The sequence below is a fragment of the Electrophorus electricus genome, chromosome 7 (genome assembly GCF_041902795.1).
Source record: "Electrophorus electricus isolate QZ-2024a chromosome 7, ASM4190279v1, whole genome shotgun sequence".
Lineage (NCBI taxonomy): Eukaryota > Metazoa > Chordata > Actinopteri > Gymnotiformes > Gymnotidae > Electrophorus > Electrophorus electricus.
In genome coordinates this window covers 15,635,525-15,659,372 of record NC_137503.1, presented here as the reverse complement: position 1 = coordinate 15,659,372, position 23,848 = coordinate 15,635,525, and the positions used below count along the sequence as shown (strand labels likewise).

The 23,848-nt window shown below is 40.9% G+C and overlaps 1 protein-coding gene across 4 annotated transcripts in view; it reads right to left on the bottom strand.

The window, feature by feature from the left end:
- cntn4 (contactin 4) overlaps positions 1-23,848 on the bottom strand; it is a 101,301-nt gene that overhangs the window by 56,324 nt on the left and 21,129 nt on the right. For all 4 annotated transcript variants that reach the window (XM_027005015.3, XM_027005010.3, XM_027005013.3 and 1 more), the window contains exons 3-5: positions 17,619-17,751; positions 12,013-12,188; positions 173-268 (exon numbers count right to left, since the gene is read on the bottom strand). In XM_027005015.3, the coding sequence (XP_026860816.2) occupies positions 173-268; positions 12,013-12,188; positions 17,619-17,751 (405 nt within the window). The remainder of the gene's footprint in view (positions 1-172; positions 269-12,012; positions 12,189-17,618; positions 17,752-23,848) is intronic.

Below are 23,848 nucleotides of genomic sequence, written 5' to 3'. Positions count from 1 at the left end.
TTGATTCCTCTCATAAAATCTGAACAAATTTAATAGAACCAGTTTCCCAACCTCTGAAGAAAGATAAAAGTGGGAAAGCCTAAAACATTAAAAAAAAAAAGATATATAGAAATAATAGAAACAGGAGAGGCAAAAAAGAGACACCCAGTTAATTGGACTTCAAGGCACTAACCTCCAGAGTGGGGAGGTGGCCCACAGAGAAGCACCACCCCCTGTCCCTCCCTCACAGACACTGCACTTCTCCGGTGAGTCTTGAAGTTTTCTAAGTCTAGGGAAAAGAAAAAACACACAAACAATGAAATTCATGAATAATTCACTAGGTTTTATATGTGTGTGTGAGAGTGTGAGAGTGAGAGAGAGAGAGGAAAGACAGAAACAGAGACAGAAACAGAAAGAGACAGAGGTAGATGGAAAAAGAGACATAAAAAAAGACAGTAAGCAAGACAGTAAGCAAGAAACAGATAATACATTTTACTGATTGATGTACTAACCCAAAGCTTATACAAAAGCATACAAAACATAGAATTAGCAGTCTGTTCTTGTATTTTGAGGCAGTGTAGATTTTTAGAGCTGTGTTGTTGCTCTGCCAGAGTTGGGACTTCAGTGCGGAGAGACTGTATAAACAGCCTTTAGCTCATTCGGTGGCTGTACCACTACCCATCATATGTGTTTATGCAGAAGACTCAAACCTCCTGCTGGCTCAGCCTCAGAGTTTGAGCATTTTGGTTAAAGTGGGTGGAAGCAGTCAAAGACTCCCTTTGGCAAGTCCACTGCTTAGCGTATCTTATGATATCCTGCTGCCTGAATGTAATGTGGCTGAATTTGAATACTCAAATGATGCAATCTGTGAAGAAACCAATGACGGATGTCTAGATGACTCAGATTAAAAGGACACAATTCAAAAATGCTGTCAGTAAATGAAAGCCATGAATCTTGTTTGCATACCCGACACTTTTTTGAAATGTATTATTTCATCCATTATTAGGTACATTTGCGTATTTCAGTGCAATATTCCATTGACAGATATAATTAAAAGAGAGTTAGATGACTGTTTGGATCTGAGTTTGTTGATAAGGCTACCATACAGAGATGTGGCTTAAATCAACTATGATTTAAGATTTACTGTGCTCTAAGATGATGCACATATTCTCCTTTGGAGAAAGGGAAAAAAAAAATTCCAAAAGATAAAAGGAAAAAAAACCAAAAAACAATTCTGAAACCAAAAAGGAAAAAAATAAAACAATCCAAAACAAAAACCCATTCAAAAACCAAAAAGGAAAAAAAAAGAAATTCTAAAAGATACTGCAGTAGGAAAGCACTTTGCTAAATGCACACAACATTCTGCTGTTGCGACAAAAATCTTGTGTTTGTTTCTGATGCTTTTGAGAAACAAACCTTAATCACGATGCATAAGATATATGAACTGGATCTATCATAGTGGGAAAAACAAACAAAAACCGAATGAGACACTCGGCTAAATGGTGCTACTGAGCTGCAGCACTAGGGCACCTGCCACTGAGCATTTCAGAGCTGTCCCCACTCTTACACACCTAAATTAGCATGTGATAGATGCAGTAACTTGCTGGTGCATTGAGCTGATGGACCGAATAAAATAGATAGATAGATAGATAGATAGATAGATAGATAGATAGATAGATAGATAGATAGATAGATAGATAGAATCACTCAAAAGTTGCAAAAAAGCCTCCAGCTTGTGCATGATCTAAAACAATTCTCATCCTCAAACATAAAAAATGAAACTCTTTCTCATGTGCAGTTTTATGGGATTCAACAGACTGATTATCCAAAGGTGGAATCAATAACAGGCCCCAAGCAGATGAGCGATCCACTGCATACCGCCATGGCAATGGCAGAATTCTGCCCAGCATAAGTCACACATCAATGGCTTTAATGTCTCCCCTAGTTATCACGCTGCCTTTCTGTTCTATTCTACATGGGTTCACCGGCATCCACCACAAAGCCATTCCAAAAATACTTCAGAAGCTGAAATTACCTCTTCCTCTGGAACTAATTTAGTTTTTGACAACTGATGGAAAACAATAACATGCCTAGGAGTCCTGGTTTTGACTCGTGGGACCACAGGGCGTAGAATGTTGGAGGATGGCAATTTGTGGAGTTAGATATCCTATGGTTGAGTGGCCTGTGATGTCTCAGGTGGGCTTTGTACAGAGGCTGCTACATTCCACAACCCCTCCACAACCCCTGTTCTTGATTAGGTGAAACGCAGTCAAAGTAGAAGTTGTTTAGCTCCCTCCCACTACTGTTTAGGGTAAAGTTCTTATCTGAAAAAGGAGGGTGTGTGTAAAAAGGAGGGCTAAATGTGTGTAATGGCGTCCTGTTTGCAAATCATGGCTCAGAGACACAAACGGTGTCATCAGTGTCTTTAAAGCCTTTGATCTTGATGAGGTATGTTCCTGGTTTTCCAGCTGAAAAAAATGGACCTCAAAGTTTCAAAAGCCTAACTTAACTTGAATGGTTCAAAGGCAACCAATAAAAGGCAGCTTCGCTTCTCCAACTATCATTATCTAAATCACAGTAATAATTATTTTGTGTCAAACACCCTTATTCACTGTCAGCACCTGAGGCATTATATGTAATGTTGAGACAAAAGTCACCCAGGCACTGAAATTCTAAGAACATATAATGCCCTATCAGAAGAATTAGCTCTCATTAAACTCCCTTCCAATATGCCTGACTCGGTGATGTCACCTGGAGCACTGGAGCATGGATGAAGGGGCTCTTTGCAAGCTAAATCGATGCTAAGTCTCCCTCAGTCTAGCTATCATCCTCCTCTCTCGACGCAGACTTCTGATTGGTTCCGCTCCAGGGCCAGAATTAAATGCAGAACTACAGAGGTCATTGATTTATGAAGAGTGCTATAAGGTCAGCTAATAAATGTCATGTTGGCCACAGAACAAGTCTATTAAGTGGCTTTGCCTTAATTATTATGTAAAATGTAAATCTCTCTCTTAAACCTTGGGAGCCACTTTGATTTAACAGCAAACCGCGGCACTGCCAGCATATTAAGAAAAGAAATTCACTTTTTTAAAAGCTTAATGTGGGATTTGCAGCCACGGTCCATCCAAATCTGTAATAAACAGGTTGCATTTAAAGTTCTTTGAGCAGAACTAAAAATAAATTAGCGAGCCATTGTTGAACATTGTCAAATAACTAAACAAATACACTTCATGGCTTGAAAAATAAATGTGCCAAATAAATACCATGTCTGTAGCAACCTCAACAGCATGGAAAAGCAAAAACCAAAATAGCACTAAGTTACATGAACTTCCAAGTCACATAAAACTTTCACTGAAGTATATTTAACAAAAAACCTCATTTGTACTCAATTACATGCCGTTATGCTTCTTTAACCCGTCGACACACAAGTTCTTATTCTCGTAAATGGTTCCTACACCCTGGGGTTTCCGGAGGCTGCTCGTGCTTGTCTGATGTATTTCACTGCTTACACACATCTGCAGAGTATCTGCAATGTACCGCCTAATCAGCAGGTAATAAGAGGGCAACGAGCTGACTGAATGCTTTGCTGAGTGAAATTTAAAGCACGACACTGTTCTTCATAATGAGGAGCTCCAAATTAAAAAATAGTGATGGTTTTCTTTGTCCAGTGTTTCTTTTAACATGCTGTTGGCACTTAATATACCTATCCCAATGCTGACTGTGTGTAATAATACACACAGTGTATTAAGGTGTGTAATAAGACCTTAATTAAAACGTGTCTAGACAGGCTGGTTATTGAAGCAAAGAATTTCTGTGAGAAGTTTTCTAAGCTATGTTTTTAGGTAATATACTTTCTGTTTGAAGAATTACAAAATATTTATGTAAGGTGTGATTTAAGAAAAATTGAAAAAGAAAGAAAGACAAACACAGAGAGAGAGAGAGAGAGAGAGAGAGAGAGAGAGAGAGAGAGAGAGAGAGAGAGAGAGAGAGAGAGAGAGAGAGAGAGAGAGAGAGAGAGAGAGAGAGAGAGAGAGAGCTCTCTGTCACCATTGGAAGGTACACTCGAATATGTTCCAAAATCACACACTGTCATGATGTGATTATCTAGTTTCCCATATTTGGCACTGGTATTGGTAAAAAGGCCTACTGTTTTGCTAAAATTAGTCTGCATTTCTATTTCTTCCCTGTTGTTTTTTAAGGCAGTCGGTTTTAGATTCTGTCCTGTGTAAAAAGTAGAGTAACCCTCTTCAAATAGATGCTAAATCTTTTTTTTATTTATTTATTTTTTTTTTATGCAGTGAAAAAGCCTTCAGGCAGATGATCTTATGTGAGCTATAAGTCATAGGGACTGATTTTAGAAAGCTTATGTAGGAATCCTTGAATTCGGCTTCTTGCTATCTCTTACTACTTCAATCTGCTGACTGAAGATTTAGAGCTGCAAGGCTTTAAATGCATCACATCAGAGACCTGTGGAAATCACACTTATTTGGTGATTCTCTAATGAGGGCTCTCAGATGGATAAGGGCGGAAGATATATCAACCTCCTGTGCACAAAAAGGGCTAAAGCTTTTACTAAGCTAAATCTTTGCTCTCACTATTCCTATATATTCACAACTGTCTAGAAAATACATTCATTTAAAAGGAACATTAAAAAGGAGCTATATTAAAATTTCATACTAAAAAGAGCAAGATCAGGCAAAACAGGCAAAATTGTTCATTTCCTAACCAGTAAAATCTGTAAATTGGTTTTCATTCACTCAGCTGATGGTGAGTCACATGTTACAGAATATGACCATCATAACTGGCAAGCAGCTAGGAAGGATTCAGTAGTGCATAAAAATATAAATATAAAAGACAGGGCTTTGAGTACAACCACCTGTAACATAAATTTGGTGGGTTTCTCTTTTTTGCTTATTTCCGATCAATACCTCATTCACTTTTATTTTTGCCCTTTTCTTTTTTTTTTGTTTTAGTTAGAAACCCGACCCATTCGTTTGAGCAAGCACGAGCCCAGCAACCCCACACGATCCTGGCACTTGCGCACGCGAGATCGCTGGCCTATTGGGTCCAATCTGGGCGAGGACAGACTGGCAACAAAGGCCTGGAGTGGCACTTTCATGTGTGGCGCAGGACAGGATGTTAGATAAAAGCCTCACAGAAGTCAGAAAATTGAGAGCCCACGAGAACAAAGTGGACAAACGCATTCAACATCTAAGGTATTGAATTAATTCCCCAATACTCTCCACCCCCCCCCCCCCCCGCACCCCCCAAAAAAGAACAATCTTTTTGGGAGGATATTTTGGAGGGAGATGAAAAGGCTGTTGTGATTTGTGGGTTTGTGAGAGGATGCACATGGCCGTTTTGAACAGGACAGCCGCGGGGCTTGCCATCACCATCGGGGGAGGAGCTTACCAGCCTAGTGATACAATCGCATCAAGGTGTGTATCAAAAATGGTCCCATCTTTTCTTCCCCATGTCCCCAAAAAAAGGAGCAAATGGAGTACTGTTGGGCGAGAGTTGTCCTCGGTGGGGAATCTGAGCAAAACGCACCTTTCAAACAACCGAGGGAGAAAAAGGGCGGGAAGAAAGAGCTGCCACTCTTTCTGTTATTCCTTTCTGTAGACCCGTATGCACTACAAGGCTACCATCTTAGCTGTCAGAATGCTAAGAGCTGTTTGTGGACTGGAGATTATAACAAATACAATATAAGTGCAATAAGCCAGGACTGAATTTTGTTTTGTTTATTTTTTTGCATTACGAGTAAGGTTAGTTGTGCCAAAATCGTGAGGCAAAATTATCCTTGTACCAGTAAAATTATGTGCTTTTAGCTGATGTTTTGCTCATTATTAATCCTAACAGTAACCCTGTAAAAATGGATGTATCATTCTTTCATTTGTCTCTGACTAGCTTGGCTGAGGCTTCTTTAGTGGCAAATCATGATGTTTTCCCCATTCTTGCCTAACACCAATCTTAAATGCATATCGCCTTAACGTCGCCACTATTCTTTGACATGTTCTCCAGCCCTACACAGTTGCTATCACTTACCTTCTATCTGCTATCACTTATCTTCATCCCGAATCTAGCACCAAATCCACTCTCTGACCATCTAACTGCAAAACACCCCAACAGTAATAAAAAACAATCCTGCAGTCCCCCCCAAACATCAGGCAAAACTGATGACAACACATACGTCAATCTAAATTAATCTGAATAACATGTCCTATTACCATTAGCAGTCATTAAATACTGGAACAATTTATCACCATTCAAGTGAGCTGTCATCCCTCCATAAAGACAAGTGATTCAGGCCAAGCAAGCACCACCCATGGAAGATCACATATGCAAAGAAGAGGAGGGAGTCCGTTCTTTCACAGAACTCATTCCGTTTAGAGGAAAGGCAATCCATCTAGCTGGCCAGGAACAATGAAACAGATCGCTTTCTTGGCACTCAAGATTGCATGATGAAGACTTTTTTTTAGAAGATGGCAGGGTGAAACGCACTGTCAAACACGCAGTGTATTTTCCCTTGTAAACCAGATAACTACACCTAACACCAGATCTGCTTCTAGCTCTGATCTCATCCGTACCTATCTATACCTCATACTATCCAGTCATTTTTAATTCTAAGTGTGTATATATATATATATATATATATATATATATATATATATATATATATATATATATATATATATATATACACACACACACACACACACACACACACACACACACACACATACACACACACACAGGGCCTTGAAAAAGTATTCATACCCTGTGAACTTTTCCACATTTTTTCATGTTGCACCTACAAACTTAATTGTATTTTATTGGGATTTTATGTGATAAACGAACACTAAGTACCAATTAATTGTGAAGTCAAAAGAAAATGATACGTGGTTTTCAAATTTTTTATAAATAAAAAACTGGAAAGTGTAGCGTGCATTTGTATTTTCCCCCCCTGCTGGAAGGTGAGCTACAATGGAATGGTTTAGATCAAAGCACCTTCATGTGTTAGAATGGCCCAGTCAAAGTCCAGACCTAAATCCCATTGAGAATCTGTGGCAAGACTTGAAAATTGCTGTTCACAGATGCTCTCCATCCAATCTGACTGAGTTTGAGCCATTTTGCAAAGAAGAATGGGCAAACATTTCAGCCTGTAGATGTGCAAAGCTGGTAGAGACATACCCCAAAAGACTTGCAGCTGTAATTGCAGCAAAAGGTGGTCCCACAGTCAGGGGGGCAAAATACAAATGCATGCTATACTTTCCAATTTTTTATTTATTAAAACATTTGAAAACCACATATCATTTTCTTTTCACTTCACAATTACTTGCTACTTTGTGTTCGTTTATCACATAAAATCCCAATAAAATAAATTTAAGTTTGTATGTGTAACATGAAAAAATGTGAAAAAGTTCAAGTGGTATGAATACTTTTTCAAGGCCCTGTGTGTGTGTGTGTGTATATATATATATATAGAGAGAGAGAGAGAGAGAGAGAGAGAGAGAGAGAGTTGGTTTAGGTGGTACTGGTCTCGTCTTTGCATGGTTCACAGGTGCACTTGCAAATGACGTGGCCGTGCTTGAATGTTTGATGGTTCATGAGACTGCGGACTCTCACGCTTCCTTTTCTGCTTTCCCCAGGCTTAGGAACCCCCACAGCTTAAAAGGAACCTGCTTAAACCGCCATTTCTTTAGGACATGCCATTTGACTTACTTCACTCCTGTTGGCATCACATCTAATGCTTCACAAAGGAGTACTCCCAGATAGGGGAACTTTTTCCTTTTTTTATGCCTTTATGCTTCTGCAGCAGCGGTATGTGATTATGGCCTTTTCACGTGTGTAACCTTGGTATCACCTTCACACATTGTATGGCTCTGTCACGATATGGCCCCTCCCCCCGAATGCCTCTGTGTGTGTGTGTGTGTGTGTATGTGTGTGTTTTTCAAAGTGGCCACGCCCTCCCTATGTCTCACACCTGCTCCTCATTGTGTCATTAGCTTACATGTATAAAAGTCTATCGTTTATATGTTTGTGTTGTCGGTGTTTAACCCGTTAGCCTATGTGTTAAGTGCTATATGTTACGTGTGCAAATAAATGTATGTTCTTGTGTCTGCAACTCGTCCCCACATCCTGCTTGAACCGCCTCGTTACAGAAACACTGACCGGTGAAGGATGCCTGGGAAAGGAAAGAAAAAGAAGGCTAAGAAGGGAAGTAAACGCCCTCCCACAGCCCTCGCAGGGAAACCCTCCATGTTCTTGGGGACACTCCTGACTCCCACAGTAGGGGAGAGCAGTCCAGGTGAGTGTGGTCCTTCTGCGGATGCTGGGGAGTCGTACAGAACCGCGTCTGGCCACCGGGACTGGTACAATGATGTCCAGTACTCTGAGTCGGACTCCGTAGACTCCTGTTATCCTGCGGAAAGACCCTCACTCATCCTGGCCTCACTCCAGATGTCCACAACAGGAGAGGAACCCACTGGACGATTTTGGGGAGGATCTTGATTATGGTCTGGGGTCGGACTCTGCTGAGTCCTACAGAGATCAGCCGGACTACGAGAACCGGCACTTGGAAGTGGACTCCGCTGGGTCCTATGACCTCTACATGGACGACCATAAGGACTGTGATGACTGTGGAGATGTCAGTCTGTGGTCGGACATGGGGTCCGATTATGCGGATCCACCGATGGAGGTGGAGCAGGTCCTCCATGGGGATTCTCTCGCGGACAGTGACGCTCGGTCTGTCGTCTCAGAGAATGACGAGCCTCTGGCACCTAAGAGGTGGCCCAAGACTCCGCCTAGGAGGTATCACCTAGGTACAAGCAAGCCAGCCAGCACGAAACACCTAGAGGGAGCCTCGTTCAAGGAGAGAACTCCCTTCGCTAGGGCACACAGCCCCGAACTCTTTCACCCGTACTGAAGCCTCATAGAGGCAAGAAGAAGGCAATACCAGTGCCCACTCCAGAGACAGGCAAGGTGGCTGGTGCGCCCCCTGTGGCGGGACAGCAAAGGTTGCCGCCCCCAAATTGGCGAGGGGCAATTCCCCACAGGCGGGTTGGACTGCAACCCAGCTGACAACTGGGTAACAGCCCGGGGCTCTCGCCGGCTTATTTGGACTCGTTAACTTGTTAAATAATGTAACCATCCCAGTCACTGTGTCTGTCCTCGTCACGTTGTTTGTACTAGTCCTTTTGTCCCCTTTGGTGTCTGTGCTTGTGCCTGTTAGTGTGTCCGTCCCTGTATCTGTTGTCATCTTGGTGTCTGTCCTTCCCCCATCTGTCTTGCTCACGCTGACCCGTGTCAGGTCGTTCTGTCCTCTGGCCTCGCCATTTGGCGTTGGTCTCGGGGCTGCAGCCCGATAGGCTGGTGCGCATGGAGTCGCACCGTTGGGGAGGGGCTCTGTCATGGCCCCTCCCCCTGAACACCTCTGTGTGTGTGAATGTGTGTTCGTCAAAGTGGCCACACCGTCCCTGTGTCTCACACCTGCTCCTCATTGTGTCATTAGCATACATATATAAAAGTCTATCGTTTTCCCCGTTTAACCCCGTTAGCCTGCATGCTAAGTGTTATATGATACGTATGTTCTTGTGTCTGCAACTCGTCCCCGCATCCTGCTTGAACCTCCTCTTTACAGGCTCCCAGCCCCCACCAAGCAAAAATAAATTTCAAGTTTAAGTGAACGTATGAGGATGACAGCTGTTTATTGATCATAGACATGACTTATTGCTATATTAATACTATCAGCATGATTAAAAACATTGACATTCAAATGCATTATGTAGCTCTTGAATCTGTTTCTTGTTATGAAATATTTATTGTTATTTGGCCATTACAGTGAACCTTAGCGATGATAAAACTGATTATGCTAATAAACCACTGATTTCTCAGTACAGAAAAGTCATGATGAATGGAGCAAATAATTTAATAATCATGACTTGCGTATTTCAAGTATGTAATAGATGTGGGTGTGCATAAAAGGATCTAGTAAAACTGGAAGACAAAAGATGATCATGGGGAGTTGGAAATCATTTTTATGACAATTAAAAGTCTACTGAACTCTTTATCATCTTTAATAAGTAAAAAGCTGAGATCCAAACTACACTATTTGTTAGTACTTTTGATAACTATAGGCTTTAACTTGGAATATAAATAAAACAAGTCCGAACTGGATAGCTGAACCCAGAGAAATATAATAATTCAAATGGAGCTTCACAGAAGATAATGACAAATATGAAACACGATTATGGCACTGTGTGTGGTTCTCTCTCTATCAGTGGTGCTTTAATTAAAACACCTCGCTGAACCCCAGAACTCAATTACCACATTCAGACACAGTGTGCTCTGCTGATGACAATTCTTCTCATTTCCTATGCAAGCTGTTCAATATCTGTGCAATCAGACTAGCCATAGTGAATAGGAAGAAAGGGGTGGGGCAGAGGGCAGCTGGGGGGGAATACACAACTGTACCTCCTTGAAGGACAGCCGAAACATCTCATTGATTATAACCCTTTTTGCTGCTGTTTCTAAAGCCCAGAAGGGTATTAGAATAATCAAATGTAATTGCATGCCAAAGAAAGCTTTCAATAAATGTTTTTGACAACATTTTACACTGAACCACTCAAAATATAAAAATGAATAAGTGAACTGACCATTAAAAGCTGTACTCCTTGTGATTTTTTATGAGTGTGTTTGGGGATAAAATCAGTCAATTCCAGTTTGTATAGCACAGTTTTAGTCTTGTTTGGCAAAAAGCCACATTACAGAACCACTAGTCAGTCGGCTCACGCTAGCACAGCACATGACCTGAGAATCGACTCCGCCCTTCTGAATTTACACCATGCACCACAAGTGGATGGGATCCCACGCATGCTTGTCTCTCAGCCATGTTCCCCCGCATTAACTGGTGAATCAGAAAATCTCCCGTCTCATAACATCGGCAGCCCTTTAAATGATTCTCTTGAACCTTCACTGCTCCACCACACTGCAGAGTTAATTAAGATATAGCATGGGTAATAAAGAAGATGGATGACAGGCAGGCGAAGGCACGTGCTCCCTCCTTGCCACGACAGCCTGAGCCTGTGTAAGGTCAGGAGTCTGGGCGATTGATGGATCTTTCAGCCAATCATCTTCATGTGACAGCGAACCTGCCAACAAACTGCCCACCACCTCCCTGTCGCCCTAAGCCACCTCATGCCACCATAGAGAACATGAAGAACATGACTGTTCCTACACATGGGCATCATCGTCTTCAGTCCAACAGGGGAATAAACAAATAAATAGACTGGCTGTTGACATAGGGATTCAAAATTCAACCTGGGAGGGCCACCTGTCTTCTGCTGTCTTCTGCTGTCAGGTAGGATGGGTTGGCTGACTAGAGAGTGAAAAAGGTGCCACTCCCTAATGGGTGGAAGTGGGTGGAAGAGGAGGACTGTAGGTGATCACTTAGAGGGAAGCTGCCAAGATCACAGCACAGTAATCATTTGGCTTCATTTTGCTTGGCCTTTTACTCAGCCAGACATTCTGAAGGACTGAAGATCAGGCTTCTTCGGCTATTAGACTCGAGTCATCGATGCATTAGAGTCAAAGCTGATGGTAGTGTTGATGGAGAAACAATGCTGCTGTCATATTTTTAGCTTTTTTTTTCAGAGTCTATGTTCTGCGCAGGAATTTGACTTTGCCCTCCACTATAAAGAAAAAGAGAGCCAGATAGATAGATAGATAGATAGATAGATAGATAGATAGAGATAGATAGAGAAAGCAAGAGAAAGAAAGTGAGAAAGACAGAGAGAGAACAAAACAGAGAGAGAGACAGACTTGCCAGTAGGTATACATATCCTACTATATTTTGATGGCTTTATCAGCACACTTGCATACCAACTGACACATCGTCTATGTCACAACTGCTTTGACCGTGACCCCCCTATGCCTACAGCCAACCTCCACCAACCCCAACTCCCTCCCACCTCCCATCCCCCCTTCACCAACTGATCCAGACTGTGATAGTGGGGCAAGCACATGGGTTCTCACATGCAAAGGTTAGGCTAGCCTCACGACTGACGACAGTCCCAAAGGCATTGGAGGCGAGGCACTGGTAGGTCCCGGCGTCCTGGTCTTTGTTCAGCTGGCTGATACGGAGGTTGCCCCCAGAGAGGCTGTAGTGTGAGCCGGGCTTAGGCTCAACGATGGTTCCATTGAGCTTCCACCTAAGAGAGCACAAAACAGAGACAGAGCGCTCTCGTCAGATATATTTAAAACTGTAGCCTTTTAAACCAATTGCATTATGGTGTTGTATTTTGGATGTAGAAGTAAAAGTAGAAGGGCTAGACAAAAAAATAGCTGACAATGCTAGTAGCAAAAGATAGGACCGGAGAGGTAACATTAAGTAAATGAGGTTATGCTAACCGATCCCCATGTTTTAATCATATTTAAGTGTCATTAACATTTCACATGTGGTATTTTGACTGTGTTCGGTAAAGCATTCCTTTAGTGACCTGTTCATGTCAACATGCTAAGTATTTACATTATGGAAATAAAGAAATGATATACTAGTAGAAACCCAGCATTTAGATACCTGATATTGCTTCACCAAGTCAGAACCTGCATTGTCCAAAAAGAAAAAAAAACAACCTTACGACCATCCATCTTGTTTGATGCCCAGTCAAACAGCATCAAAGTGGGGCTTAATCATGGCAGAGGAACAATTAAAACTAATAGCCACAGTGAGTATTCAGAAAGCCTGTGTTCTACAGAGGGCTAGGTGATCATTGTAGGAATGTGATCACTGAAGGATGTAATTCATTTTTGATGGCAGCTGATTTTCCAGTCTTTCTCCATACAGTCTTTTTAGAGCAAACAAGGCCCAGAAATCAATATCGCTAAATTCCAGGGTGCCTGTTCTAGAGCTATAACTCATTATTCGAGTGTAAATCTTCTGTTTCAAAATGCCTCTTTTTTTCTTCTTCGCCCCAAGTGACACAGAAAACTGAGTTATAATGATTAATGAAGACTGGCATTTTGAAATTCTGATGTTGTGTTCGAATGTACATCAATTTACTGTTTTTAACAGGGAAAGAGTGACCTATGTCACTCAAAATAAATTTGTTAGTATAAACATTCTTAGTCCTTCAAATATCATATGTATCAAATAAACACTGTGTTTCCTATTTGAATGTTTGATGTGCACAGATTCTTCACATTTACCTAAACAAAAACAGCGTCAACCCAATGTTGGTGTTCAGTCATTTGCACACGCAAAGATACAATCCACATATTGGCACATTGTGGGTGCTGTAGTCTAACACACTGAAGTGACTTTCTGGAAACTAATTAAGCTTAGTCCTATATTTCTAATAAACAATCCCAATTCAGTGCATAATCTGATTCAAAACTAGGTTTACTCTGAAGCTATTCTGTTTCCTCCAGTCTATCTCTGGAGACTTATTAAAACCAAACACTATGGTATCAAAGTAATCTTTGTATTGCCAGTGTTATGATTTGATAGGTTTCTTCCAAAAGTAAGGTTGTAAGCATGACAAACATTTTAGCACATTCTGATATTATCTGATAACAATGCAAACCTTATATAGTGCCACTGTGGCTGTAGGCTACTTAGACAATAGAGGTGTCATGAAGTGAAGGGTCCCTGATCAAATTACTGGCTCTTGATTCATTCCATTCATATTTTTCATATTCATGAAAATCAAGTGAATATTTCTGCATATATATGGAAGGTCTTAGTTAACTGTGCAGTTCTCCAGTTTCCTGTCTCTTCTAAATTATTTCCCTTTCCGATGTAAACTGTCAAAGCTGATCACTCTGAGCACCTTGGGACACACCGTGAAGTGAACCATTCGAATCACCCACAACAAGACAGATCAATTTATAAAACAAAGATCTCTCCAAAGATCTCTCTCTGATTTCTGATTGCCTGAAACTCTTGACTGAGCTCAATTGATATAACACAAACAGATACAAATGTGAAACTAGTCCATTAAAAATTGGATATAGAGACTATAGCCAAGTTATAAATGTATAATGATATAGATGTGACCAGGATTAAATGATAACCATTGAGTGACAACACATGCTTATAATGTTTATAAGAGTTTTGGTTTCTATGATGGTTTTAAGAAGCAATAACTATTTGCTAGTGTCATATTTGTTACTCTATAGGACCATTTGTAATTCTAAGCTCTGCTAAAGTACATGAAACATCACAGTTATGAAAGTGTGTTACTAGTTCCATTATTACAATGAATTCTGGCTGTAGAAAAGGATATCTGCTGCCGGAGAACTCTCTTCTTTGGAGGTTCAGCTTCAACTGCAATCGAACACAAACAACCCAACTTATCATGCTCTTCAGGGAATCTGAATACTAAAGTGAACTGTGTCAGGAATAAAACCAAATACAACTGGGGGGCAGTTCTCTAGAAGCAGGGTGGAAAATGCAAGCCTAGAGGAACTGCGTCAAGCTACTGATTCTAGCACCGTCTCTCAGTTAGAGTGCCAGGGAGCACTGCAATGCATGGATCAGTATTATAACCCCCACCATCCACCACCCTTCTAGGATAACTGCCAACCCTCTATGGTGTGTTAATGCATTGGGAAAAATGCAAAAGAGCAGAGCAAAGGATTGTGAGCTGGACAGTGACATAAAAACCTCAAAGAGTTGATGCGAGAGTTTATAGCAGAACCGCTTACAGTGCTGGAACGGATGTCCCATGACTGGACTTCAAAAGACTAGCCACAAGCCACAAGCCAAGCCAGTTGGTCAACAGTTGGGGTGAAGAGGATTTAAAAAGGCTGTCTGTGGTTGGGAGTAGTCAGTGCAAATTTAGCTTTTAAGATCCTGGGAGTAGAATACATAACTGCATCCAACAGCATCAGAGGGCTTGGCTGGCTGCAACAGAGAACCAGATACACAATGTGTACTTGTGAATCTAAATCCAATCCCTGTAAATCCAGATTTGACTGCCTGGTGCTCAACACTCTGCTCTTCTCCCAGATAGCAAGAAATTCACTATATGTGACTTTTTTCCCTTTGCCTCCTACATTTTTTATGACACGTTTTCAAATTCAATCCCTGCACAATTTTCACTCAGTGTGTTTTGTATTAGCAACAATTCATCACTAGAGATGCATTGTCAGACAAGGCGTTGCCGGTGCTAGGACAGAGTATTTGGTTTGATTTAATCAGGAAAGAGAAGAGAAGAGAAGAGAAGAGAAGAGAAGAGAAGAGAAGAGAAGAGAAACGTAACCAGTTTCAGTCACTGTAATATAAGTCGGCACCACTGTAACATTCGTCGTCAGGTGACTCAAGAATAACCAGCATCTTTCTTCTGAATTTCTTTAAATAATATTCATGTGGTGAGGTAAAAACTGCTTCAAAAGGGAAGGAGAGGCTATCATAAAAATATCAGGATCGTGGAAGGAGAGACCATCTCCATAAGAGAAGTCTTGCAGCTGTAATTTATATTAAGTTGTTAAACTTCAATTACATGACCTTCCCTGCTGTAACCTAAAGAGATGGAGTTTTTCATTAAATGTTGGAAAGATGGTAGTTTGCATTTCAGTTGCCTGAGCAGGTTCAGAAATAATCAGACAAGTTAAGATCTTATAGACTCACCAGTGTCTCTGTACTTAAGTGTTTGTCATTCATAGCTTTAATGGAGATGGAATAAAAGCCTTATGTGGCCACAGGTTAGGCAGGGGGCTGATATGCTTTTAAAAGAACCAGGATTTCATGTCATAAAACACAAATGAGTATGTTTAGCCATTATTAGGTTCAATGAATAACCTAGTTAGATTGTTGTTAAATGAATGGAATTTTTTGTGAACAGAAAAGCAAAAGCGAGTTTACTTTTCTACACACAAATACACACACACACACACACACACACACACACAGTAGCATCACCAGTGTTAAAAAATATCTACAGCCTAGAGTGACTAGTTTTAATATAACACGTTATATTTTTGTGAAACCCTTCCAAAACAACACATGGTATGGCCCACCACGTGCTTGTGTTGTTTTTGTTGACTGTTCTCACTGTGACTGCCCCTTATTATTACTGCCCCTTTAGTCAGAATTCTCACTTGTTACTTGTTACATGTTATGCTGCTGCATCCTGTTCTGTGCCCTGTGGCACTCGGGCGTGTGGTGTAGTGACAGCAGCAGTATCACGATGTTGATTAGCTGGGAAGGATATAAGGTGATTTAGGGAAGTTAGCATTGCCAAGAAACTTGCTACGATGTTCCATGCTCTGTGAATATGTCTGAAGGCAACAAGTACTACCGTAGGATTGAGTGTAATCAGAGCAAGCAACACACCGCAGCTGGGTCACTTCATTTACTCAGCACCTGCTTCATGTGACCATGTTCAAACAAACATTACGCAGCATTACAAAGCCATCTGGCTTCAGAGAGGAGACGGTTAATCTTAAATCCTCTGTGTAACATGTCCCTACCTCAAACCCCTTACAAACAGAGAGACACACCTGCTGTCTATATTCAAAAGCTACGAAACCCAGGTTTTATATACCTCCAGGCTTGTCTGCATTCTTTTAAAATGACTGCAGAAACGTGATTCTCGGGATTGAGGACAGGTTAGATTCTTCAGCTATCTTATGGCACAATAATGAGTGCAGCAGGCATAGCGCAGCGGCTATCAGTTTAATGACTTTTGAATGTGATGGACTTTGGAGCAGCCTGCAGGAAGGCATTCACCACATATCCAGATGATTCAGCCAAGTTGACAGGAAGCAGGAAGCAGCTTATTAGCTCGTCCATTAGGCTAGCTCCATCCTCGGGGAGTAAATGGACCTGTCGGGCCAAAGCGCCCCTCAGTTGCCGCAGTGAGAAGAATCCCAATTGATCCATACCTGGCACTTGGCTCAGATATAACATACTTGGCTATTGATAAACTAATGAAGCTTGTGGTCAAGAATTGGGGTTGCACTTTTGCGAAGTTCTACAGTACATAGTGTACATACAAGCCAGTCTTTGCAGCATGGCCTATTTATTAGAATTTAGGAAGACAAGTAATTGCGAGAGTTCAAATGTTCTTTACTTCTTTAATTATCTAATTTACTTCTTTTCATTTTTAAAATCAGAGCATTTTGGTCCTCAATGCCAAAAGGACTTGTGTGTAATGGGATTATATAATTACAAAGTGAGGTTATTTGTTAGACATGTTCTTTCCTGGGATGACTGGGGAACAACCGTAAGGGGCCTGACTTCATTTCTACCAAATAAACAGTCTTAACAAATAATGAAAATAAGAACTTTTAAGCTCCTTCCCTAGGAACTTTTGATTGTGTATGTACATACCTATATACATATACTCCAGGTAGCAAGGGATGTAGAGATGTTCAAAATTGTAGTGAACTACACTACGTTTCCAGAGAAACCTTGTTTACTACTACAATTTCGAAAAAAAAGAAAAAAAAAGTTTAAATGTAAAAAACCCCATTTATATATATATATATATATATATATATATATATATATATATATATATATATATATATATATATATATAATTTATATATTATCATTTTATCATGTGTATGGTGTTAATGGGTTCACTGTTGCGCGATGGTAGTGAAAGTTGCACTGGAGGTGGATAGCTCACCTATAAAAAGGTGTGGGTTGTCCTTGAGCCTCGCAGCTAAACACCACCTCACGGCCCTTCTCCATAGAGTCCACCGGGAAAACAATGCTGCCCGGCTGCTTGGTGAAAACGGGACTTTGCAGCACACTGTCCGCTGTCCAAGCAAGCAAGAGAGAAAGAAAGAGACACGATCAGTGAATTCCTCTTACCGACAGCCGACCTGCTTACAAAACAAGCAATTAGTAATTGGCTTTGAACAGGCCAACACTAGTAAACCATTAGAGGGAAGAAACCACAAGGAGACAAAACATATCAATTAATTCCGCTTGCCACTACGATTGTGGCAACAGAAAGGGATCGTTGGGGGACAGAGATGCAACTTCAGAAGCTATTTAGAGGGTAATAGGATCGCTGTGCATTTATACTGAACAACAGTTTGGGCTTGTGCTGTCATCTGTTTTTTGTCATCTTGAGAGGCATTTTTAGCCAATGTTAGAGGAGCAGTAGTGTTGTGGGCAAAGTGTGGGCAATTAGAACTGTGGTTTACTGCTCTTTCTCAGGCCTCTGTCTGAAATGACACACTGAAGAGATTTCTCCACTGCAGCACAGGAAAATGCTGATCTAAAGACTTTTAATGGGCAGGCATTGCGAGACCAGTGTCTACACTGCTGGCGTGAATACAGTCTAATGCCTCTGCATAGACTGGTCGGTAGCTACTTCAAATTGGCCTCCTTCAGCTACAATGATTTTGAAAATTAAAGCAATAGTTTGCCCACGATTGTAAAGATGACTAACCCACTCACATGCTCTCATTTGCATAATACTTGCTTGCCCCTACCACTTTGAATCTATAATTAACAATGCAACTATTTTTGAGTCAAAAAACACCTTTAAAGCAAACACCTACACAAGCAAAATTCATCATGTTGTACCTCATTTAACATGTAACCTCCATAGTAACCCTACTTTAAACATTTAAACTGATGCCATGTGACTTTGTAGGACTCTGTCAAGGTCATTTGGGCAAAGCCGAGTGGTTTCCCAGTAGGAGCCGGATTCAACTGGTGTGAATCCAACATGCAAAATGAGTCTCAAAGCCAGTCTCACTTTGGGACTTGTTTAAGCGGTGTGAAGCCCTCTGAAGGTCAGCCGGTGGCCTCTCGAGCAGTACAAGCCAGGCGTTTGCAGTCCAACCCCCCAGTGCCACTGATTTGAGTTCCATACAATAAGAGCACAAGCACTTAATCTAGAATATGCTAAAAGTTAAAGAAAACACATAGAGTTAAGAAAGCCACCCCAGCAATTTACGTTATCCTGGCGCATTGTTTAACCAAGCCACGGGGGGGTGGGGGTGGGGGGGATTAGGGAAAAATCCAGAAGTGAAAATCATTAACAATTTTCTAGAAGCTGCTTTTGTGTATGAACCACATGTGCGCAACATTTTCGATTCATGCTCATCCCCCAGCAACCTTTTCTAACTGCAGAGTATGGGGCAACTATTGATGCTTGCATGGAAGGAATAAAGAGGCAATTAACAACAATTTCCAATGTATGCCAGCAAAAACTCTGATGGAGTTTCTGAAGTAAAAAATGTGTCTGAATGTTAAAAGAGGAAGATACAATAAGTAAATCTGAAATTAAATCTGAAATTAAATCTGAAACTAGGTGCATTTTTTAAAAAACATTTCCAGTTATTCTCACTTAAAAAGATAGTAAATGCTAACTAGCCTTTTTTTTAAGATTTGTAATGTGTAATCCATGCTAGAAGCACAGCTAGTTATTATGTTCACTGACAACAGTAGGCACCTTAATCCTAATTGTCAGAAAATCAATTAAAATCTGGATTATCAGCATCTCTGATTAATCTAGTCTCTTTTGTTTGATGAACTCTCACTGTTAGCTGTTAAGTTTGTTTATTCACTATTTCTGCTGTTATTATTTCATGGAAGAAAATTACATAAGGCTACAGTCATAGAACTCAAAGCTGTTTGAGTGGCATCAGATTTATAGCATCTTTCAAGACTTCTATAAATTAGATTTATGAAGACATTTATTTGATTCCTCACGAGCTATCAAATGAATGTCATGGATACTGTTTATATGTATTCCATTTCAAGTGATTCATCTCTCCCTGATAAACAGATGTTGATAGTATTTATGCTGAAGAAGATGCAAATATATTCCACGAGTCACTTTGCAACGTTTCAGCAGGTAAGATGCATGGAGCAGTTGAATTGAGTGTGGTCTTAAAGTGTGTGCATGTGTGTTTTGTGTGTGTGTGTGTGTGTGCACTTGTCTCCTCCCAGTGTCAGCAAACAAGCGAGGAAGGTTTTTCAACATCGAGGTCGTCCGTGATGGCAAAGCAAAAGGAAGAGAATGTGGGGAGCCGGGTTGAGCCTCGTAGCTCTGGCTGCCTGCTCTGGAAAACCTCAGCTGCTGTAATTGGGCTTGTTTGGTTCTCTTTCCATCAGACACGTGTGTCATCCCAGCCCTGCTCTACTTCCACTAATTTCCCCCCGTGATATGACAGCCTGCTGCTGCTGTGTCCAAGGTGCAGAATCTCCACGCTGCTTGGGGTGCTTTACCCCTGAGGATGGAGGAAACTACTGTGGATCTGATGCTCAGAAAATACATACCCGGCTGACATAATGGCATCGTTGACATTTACGACGTATGAGGCAGAGCTGCTAGATTAAAAACGAAGGCATTAAGTCTGAATTGTTTCACAGATGCTTGTCTGTCATGATGAATAGCCTAGTGCATTAAAGCCAGTACATTCTTGCACTTAATCTAGAATATGCTAAAAGTTAAAGAAAAAATATTACAGTTGAGCAGGTGTATTTAAGAGAATGGGAACCTCTGGAGTGAACAGATACACACAAATACACACCCACACAACCGTGTGCGTGCACACACACACACACACACACACACACACACAAAAAAAATAATAATTAAAAAAAAAAAATATATATATATATATATATATATATATATCCTGAGAAACATTTGACAAAGCTTGCATCATACCATGCTCCTTGGCAACGCTGAACCACAAACTGAAAACACGCATGCTTTCCAGTAGAGTCAAGGGGCACTCTATGGAAACTTCCAGAAGCCCGATCAGCCCCATTATTTAGGGCTGCCGCGAGAGAGGAGCATGGCAAAGTTTTAATTAAAGCTAAGATCTTTGGAGGGAAGTTAAATGACAGAGTCAGTGCAATTATTCTCAAGCAGGTGCGGCGCATCCTCTGGGACAGAGTGTCTGTTCACTGCTGCAAAGGAACACCTCCTGTTTCCACCTCCCACACGTGTGTGTTGATCAGCTCAATGTCCCAGCCTAACAATTAATGCTGCTCACCCATAAAAAAAAAAAAGAGAGAAAGAAAGGATGTGGTGGTGTCTCGAGATAAGAATGCAAATGCAGCAGCCACTGACCTATTTCGGTGTTGTTTTTTCCCCTTTTGTATGTGTGACAAGAGCATCTTATGTCTGTGCCGTGCATCTTCCCACAGCTAGTGAATCAGAGGGGCTCCTAAACTGCACCTTTCGAAACACCAAACTGCTCTCATTTAGCTAGATCGTGCTGTGAATACGACCAGAGAGCGAGAGAGAGAGATAGAGGGAAAGATAAAGATAAGGACAGAGAGAATGACACAGAGAGTGAGAGAGAGAGAGAGAGAGAGAGAGAGAGAGAGAGAAGGGGAAAGGGAGGCAGCAACGAAGACTGATTCGCTTGATTGCATGAATAAAACATTTACCGATATGCATGCACTTGAGGTCTAAGGAATATGCGTCGAGCAAGCACAAGCAAAAAAACTAAACAAAGTGGATTCCGAATTCTAAGAAAAACAAAACAGGACAAAAAAAGTGTGGTGCAAGTATAGTGGGTTGGGGGGGGGGGGGGGGTGGATGGAGGGTGGAGCAGGTCTGGCAGTAAATCGCTGACATCACCAATTAGCAGGGGTTTGCCAGCATGGTAGGCTGGGGACAAGTGTGCCTTCATCCAGCAGCACAAAGAGTAATTGCATCCCCCGAGATAGGCCAGGTGTGTCCACCTGGAGCAGCATAGACTTCTGTTACTCAGATACAGTCTTGCCTTTCATCAACAAGCAGCCTGGCTCCTGCTAATACTGCCATCAACAAGATATCTGGGCTAATGAAAGCTATAATGGAGTCAATAGCGCGGAAACTGGAAGGGGACCGTAGCGAGGAGGGCATCGGCGGGCGTGCCTTTGCCAGATTGTTTTTCGCAGACTCAGGAGCTCCTTGGAATATCACAAGAATGCACAAAAGAGCCTCTCTCATTGATTATTCTGGGAGGTTCAGTCTCTTTAGAAGCCCAAATTAAGTGGTGGGGAAAAAAACACAATGCAGAATTTGATCTGGTTTCCATAGTGGGGTTGTGAGGTCTGATCTTTCAGGTGTTTTGGGATCTGAAATGAACTTCTTGCCTTTAATGATCTCTGAGGTGTATAGATCAGATCAGAACAATGTGGCCCAGCTGTGCAGAGTGGCCTTGCTAGCAGACTACTGATGCTGTTGGTTCGGCAACATGCCAACATGCCAACATGCCAAGCTGTCCACTGAGAAACTGCTGCCCAAAAACATAAAGCCCCACTTAGACTAACCAGTAATACAAACCCCTCCGGCCACTCCTTATCGTGATCGGTTAGGGTAAAGCTTGAAAGTAGGAAAATAACAGCTGTAGGTGAACTGAGGATTTTACTGCTGTTTCTCCATAACCTAGAAGATCTCTCATAAGTATCATGGGTGACTTACAGCAACCATTAGTTTGGAAATGGTGTGCAGTGAATAATGGTGCACTGAGCTTGTAGTGTGCACACCACCTGATCTCCTGCCAGAAGTACTGCATTATTCTTTAAAGGAAAGACATGAGAGAAGACATGACTGAAGCACTCAGTGATGTCATATATCTTGCAATATACAGTATGATCAAAGAGTACTGATAGGTGGTCAGGGGCTGTAGTGACTATATTGCAGATACGCAGATATGTTCATACTCGTGCCTAAGATTAAAGAGAATGAATGAGTTGTGGGAGGTCTCTGAAGAACTTGTCCCAAACTGTAAACAAATAACTATAAATAAATGGACCACAATACAAGCAGACGTATTATACAAGTGGGGAGGCTATAGGCTCATGGGCTTCAGCACTCTCCCAAAAATAAACTGCTTAATATTTCCAAAAATAAATAATTGATAAAATTTATGATTTTCCTTTTGTGGTTATTTATGTATATTATGTATATTTCTATCCAACATGGCTATGTCATGGGATGCTAAGATGAATCAGTTCACTTTAGAGGTTTTTCAAAGCTACTTTCTAAAATTGCCAAACTATGTAATCCATAGACATGTTGGGACAGACAAAAGGAGAGTCAAAGCAAGCTGCTATATCCAATACTCAGGGGTATAACCAATGGCACTGACTGCTAGGACTCGTCTGCTGTTGATTAATGAGGCACTAATTACGGTTTGCTTTGTCCAAGTCTTCCTAATGATCAGATTACAGGTTCTTAGGTCTAAGTCAGAACAGCAGTTATTAATGAAGACCATAGCAGCATAGTGCAAAAACCTTAATAGGTAAATCTAATTAACAAAAGAAAATGCAAAGTTTAATAATAATAATAATAATAATAATAATAATAATAATAATAATAATAATATCTTATGTAGCCATTTTGTAAGGTTTACAAAGTGCTTTACTACTCAGTGCTTTAGAGTAGAAAAAAATACAAAGAAAAGATACAACAACAAAAATGAAAGTGGTTTCAGTTTCATAACCCTACTGTGAGTATACTTAGGATTTCTGCTTAGAGAAATTTAAAGCCAGACAGTACAAAAATAGCTATAAGTAGCTAATAGACAGAATGGAATTATAGAGCAAGCAGGAAGTGTGTGTTCCCAATAAATGACCCATAATACAGGACCAGTTAGCATTATTTAATTTGCCTAATAATAACTAACTAGTACTAGGTTCAATACTTTTTAAGCAGCAGTAATATTTTTTTTTTTTTTTTGGGGGGGGGGGGGGAGGCAATCATTTAATTATCTTAACAATAATATATAGCCACCATGGAGTTTAAAGCTTCACCTGCTGTTAGAATATTGTTATTGGAATTGGGTTTTTAGGAACTGAATTAATTGTTCTGATCACTGTCATCTATCATACAGCCTATGGGCATTACGTAAATCAAGTGAAATTTAATTATAGAATTGATCCCTGGCT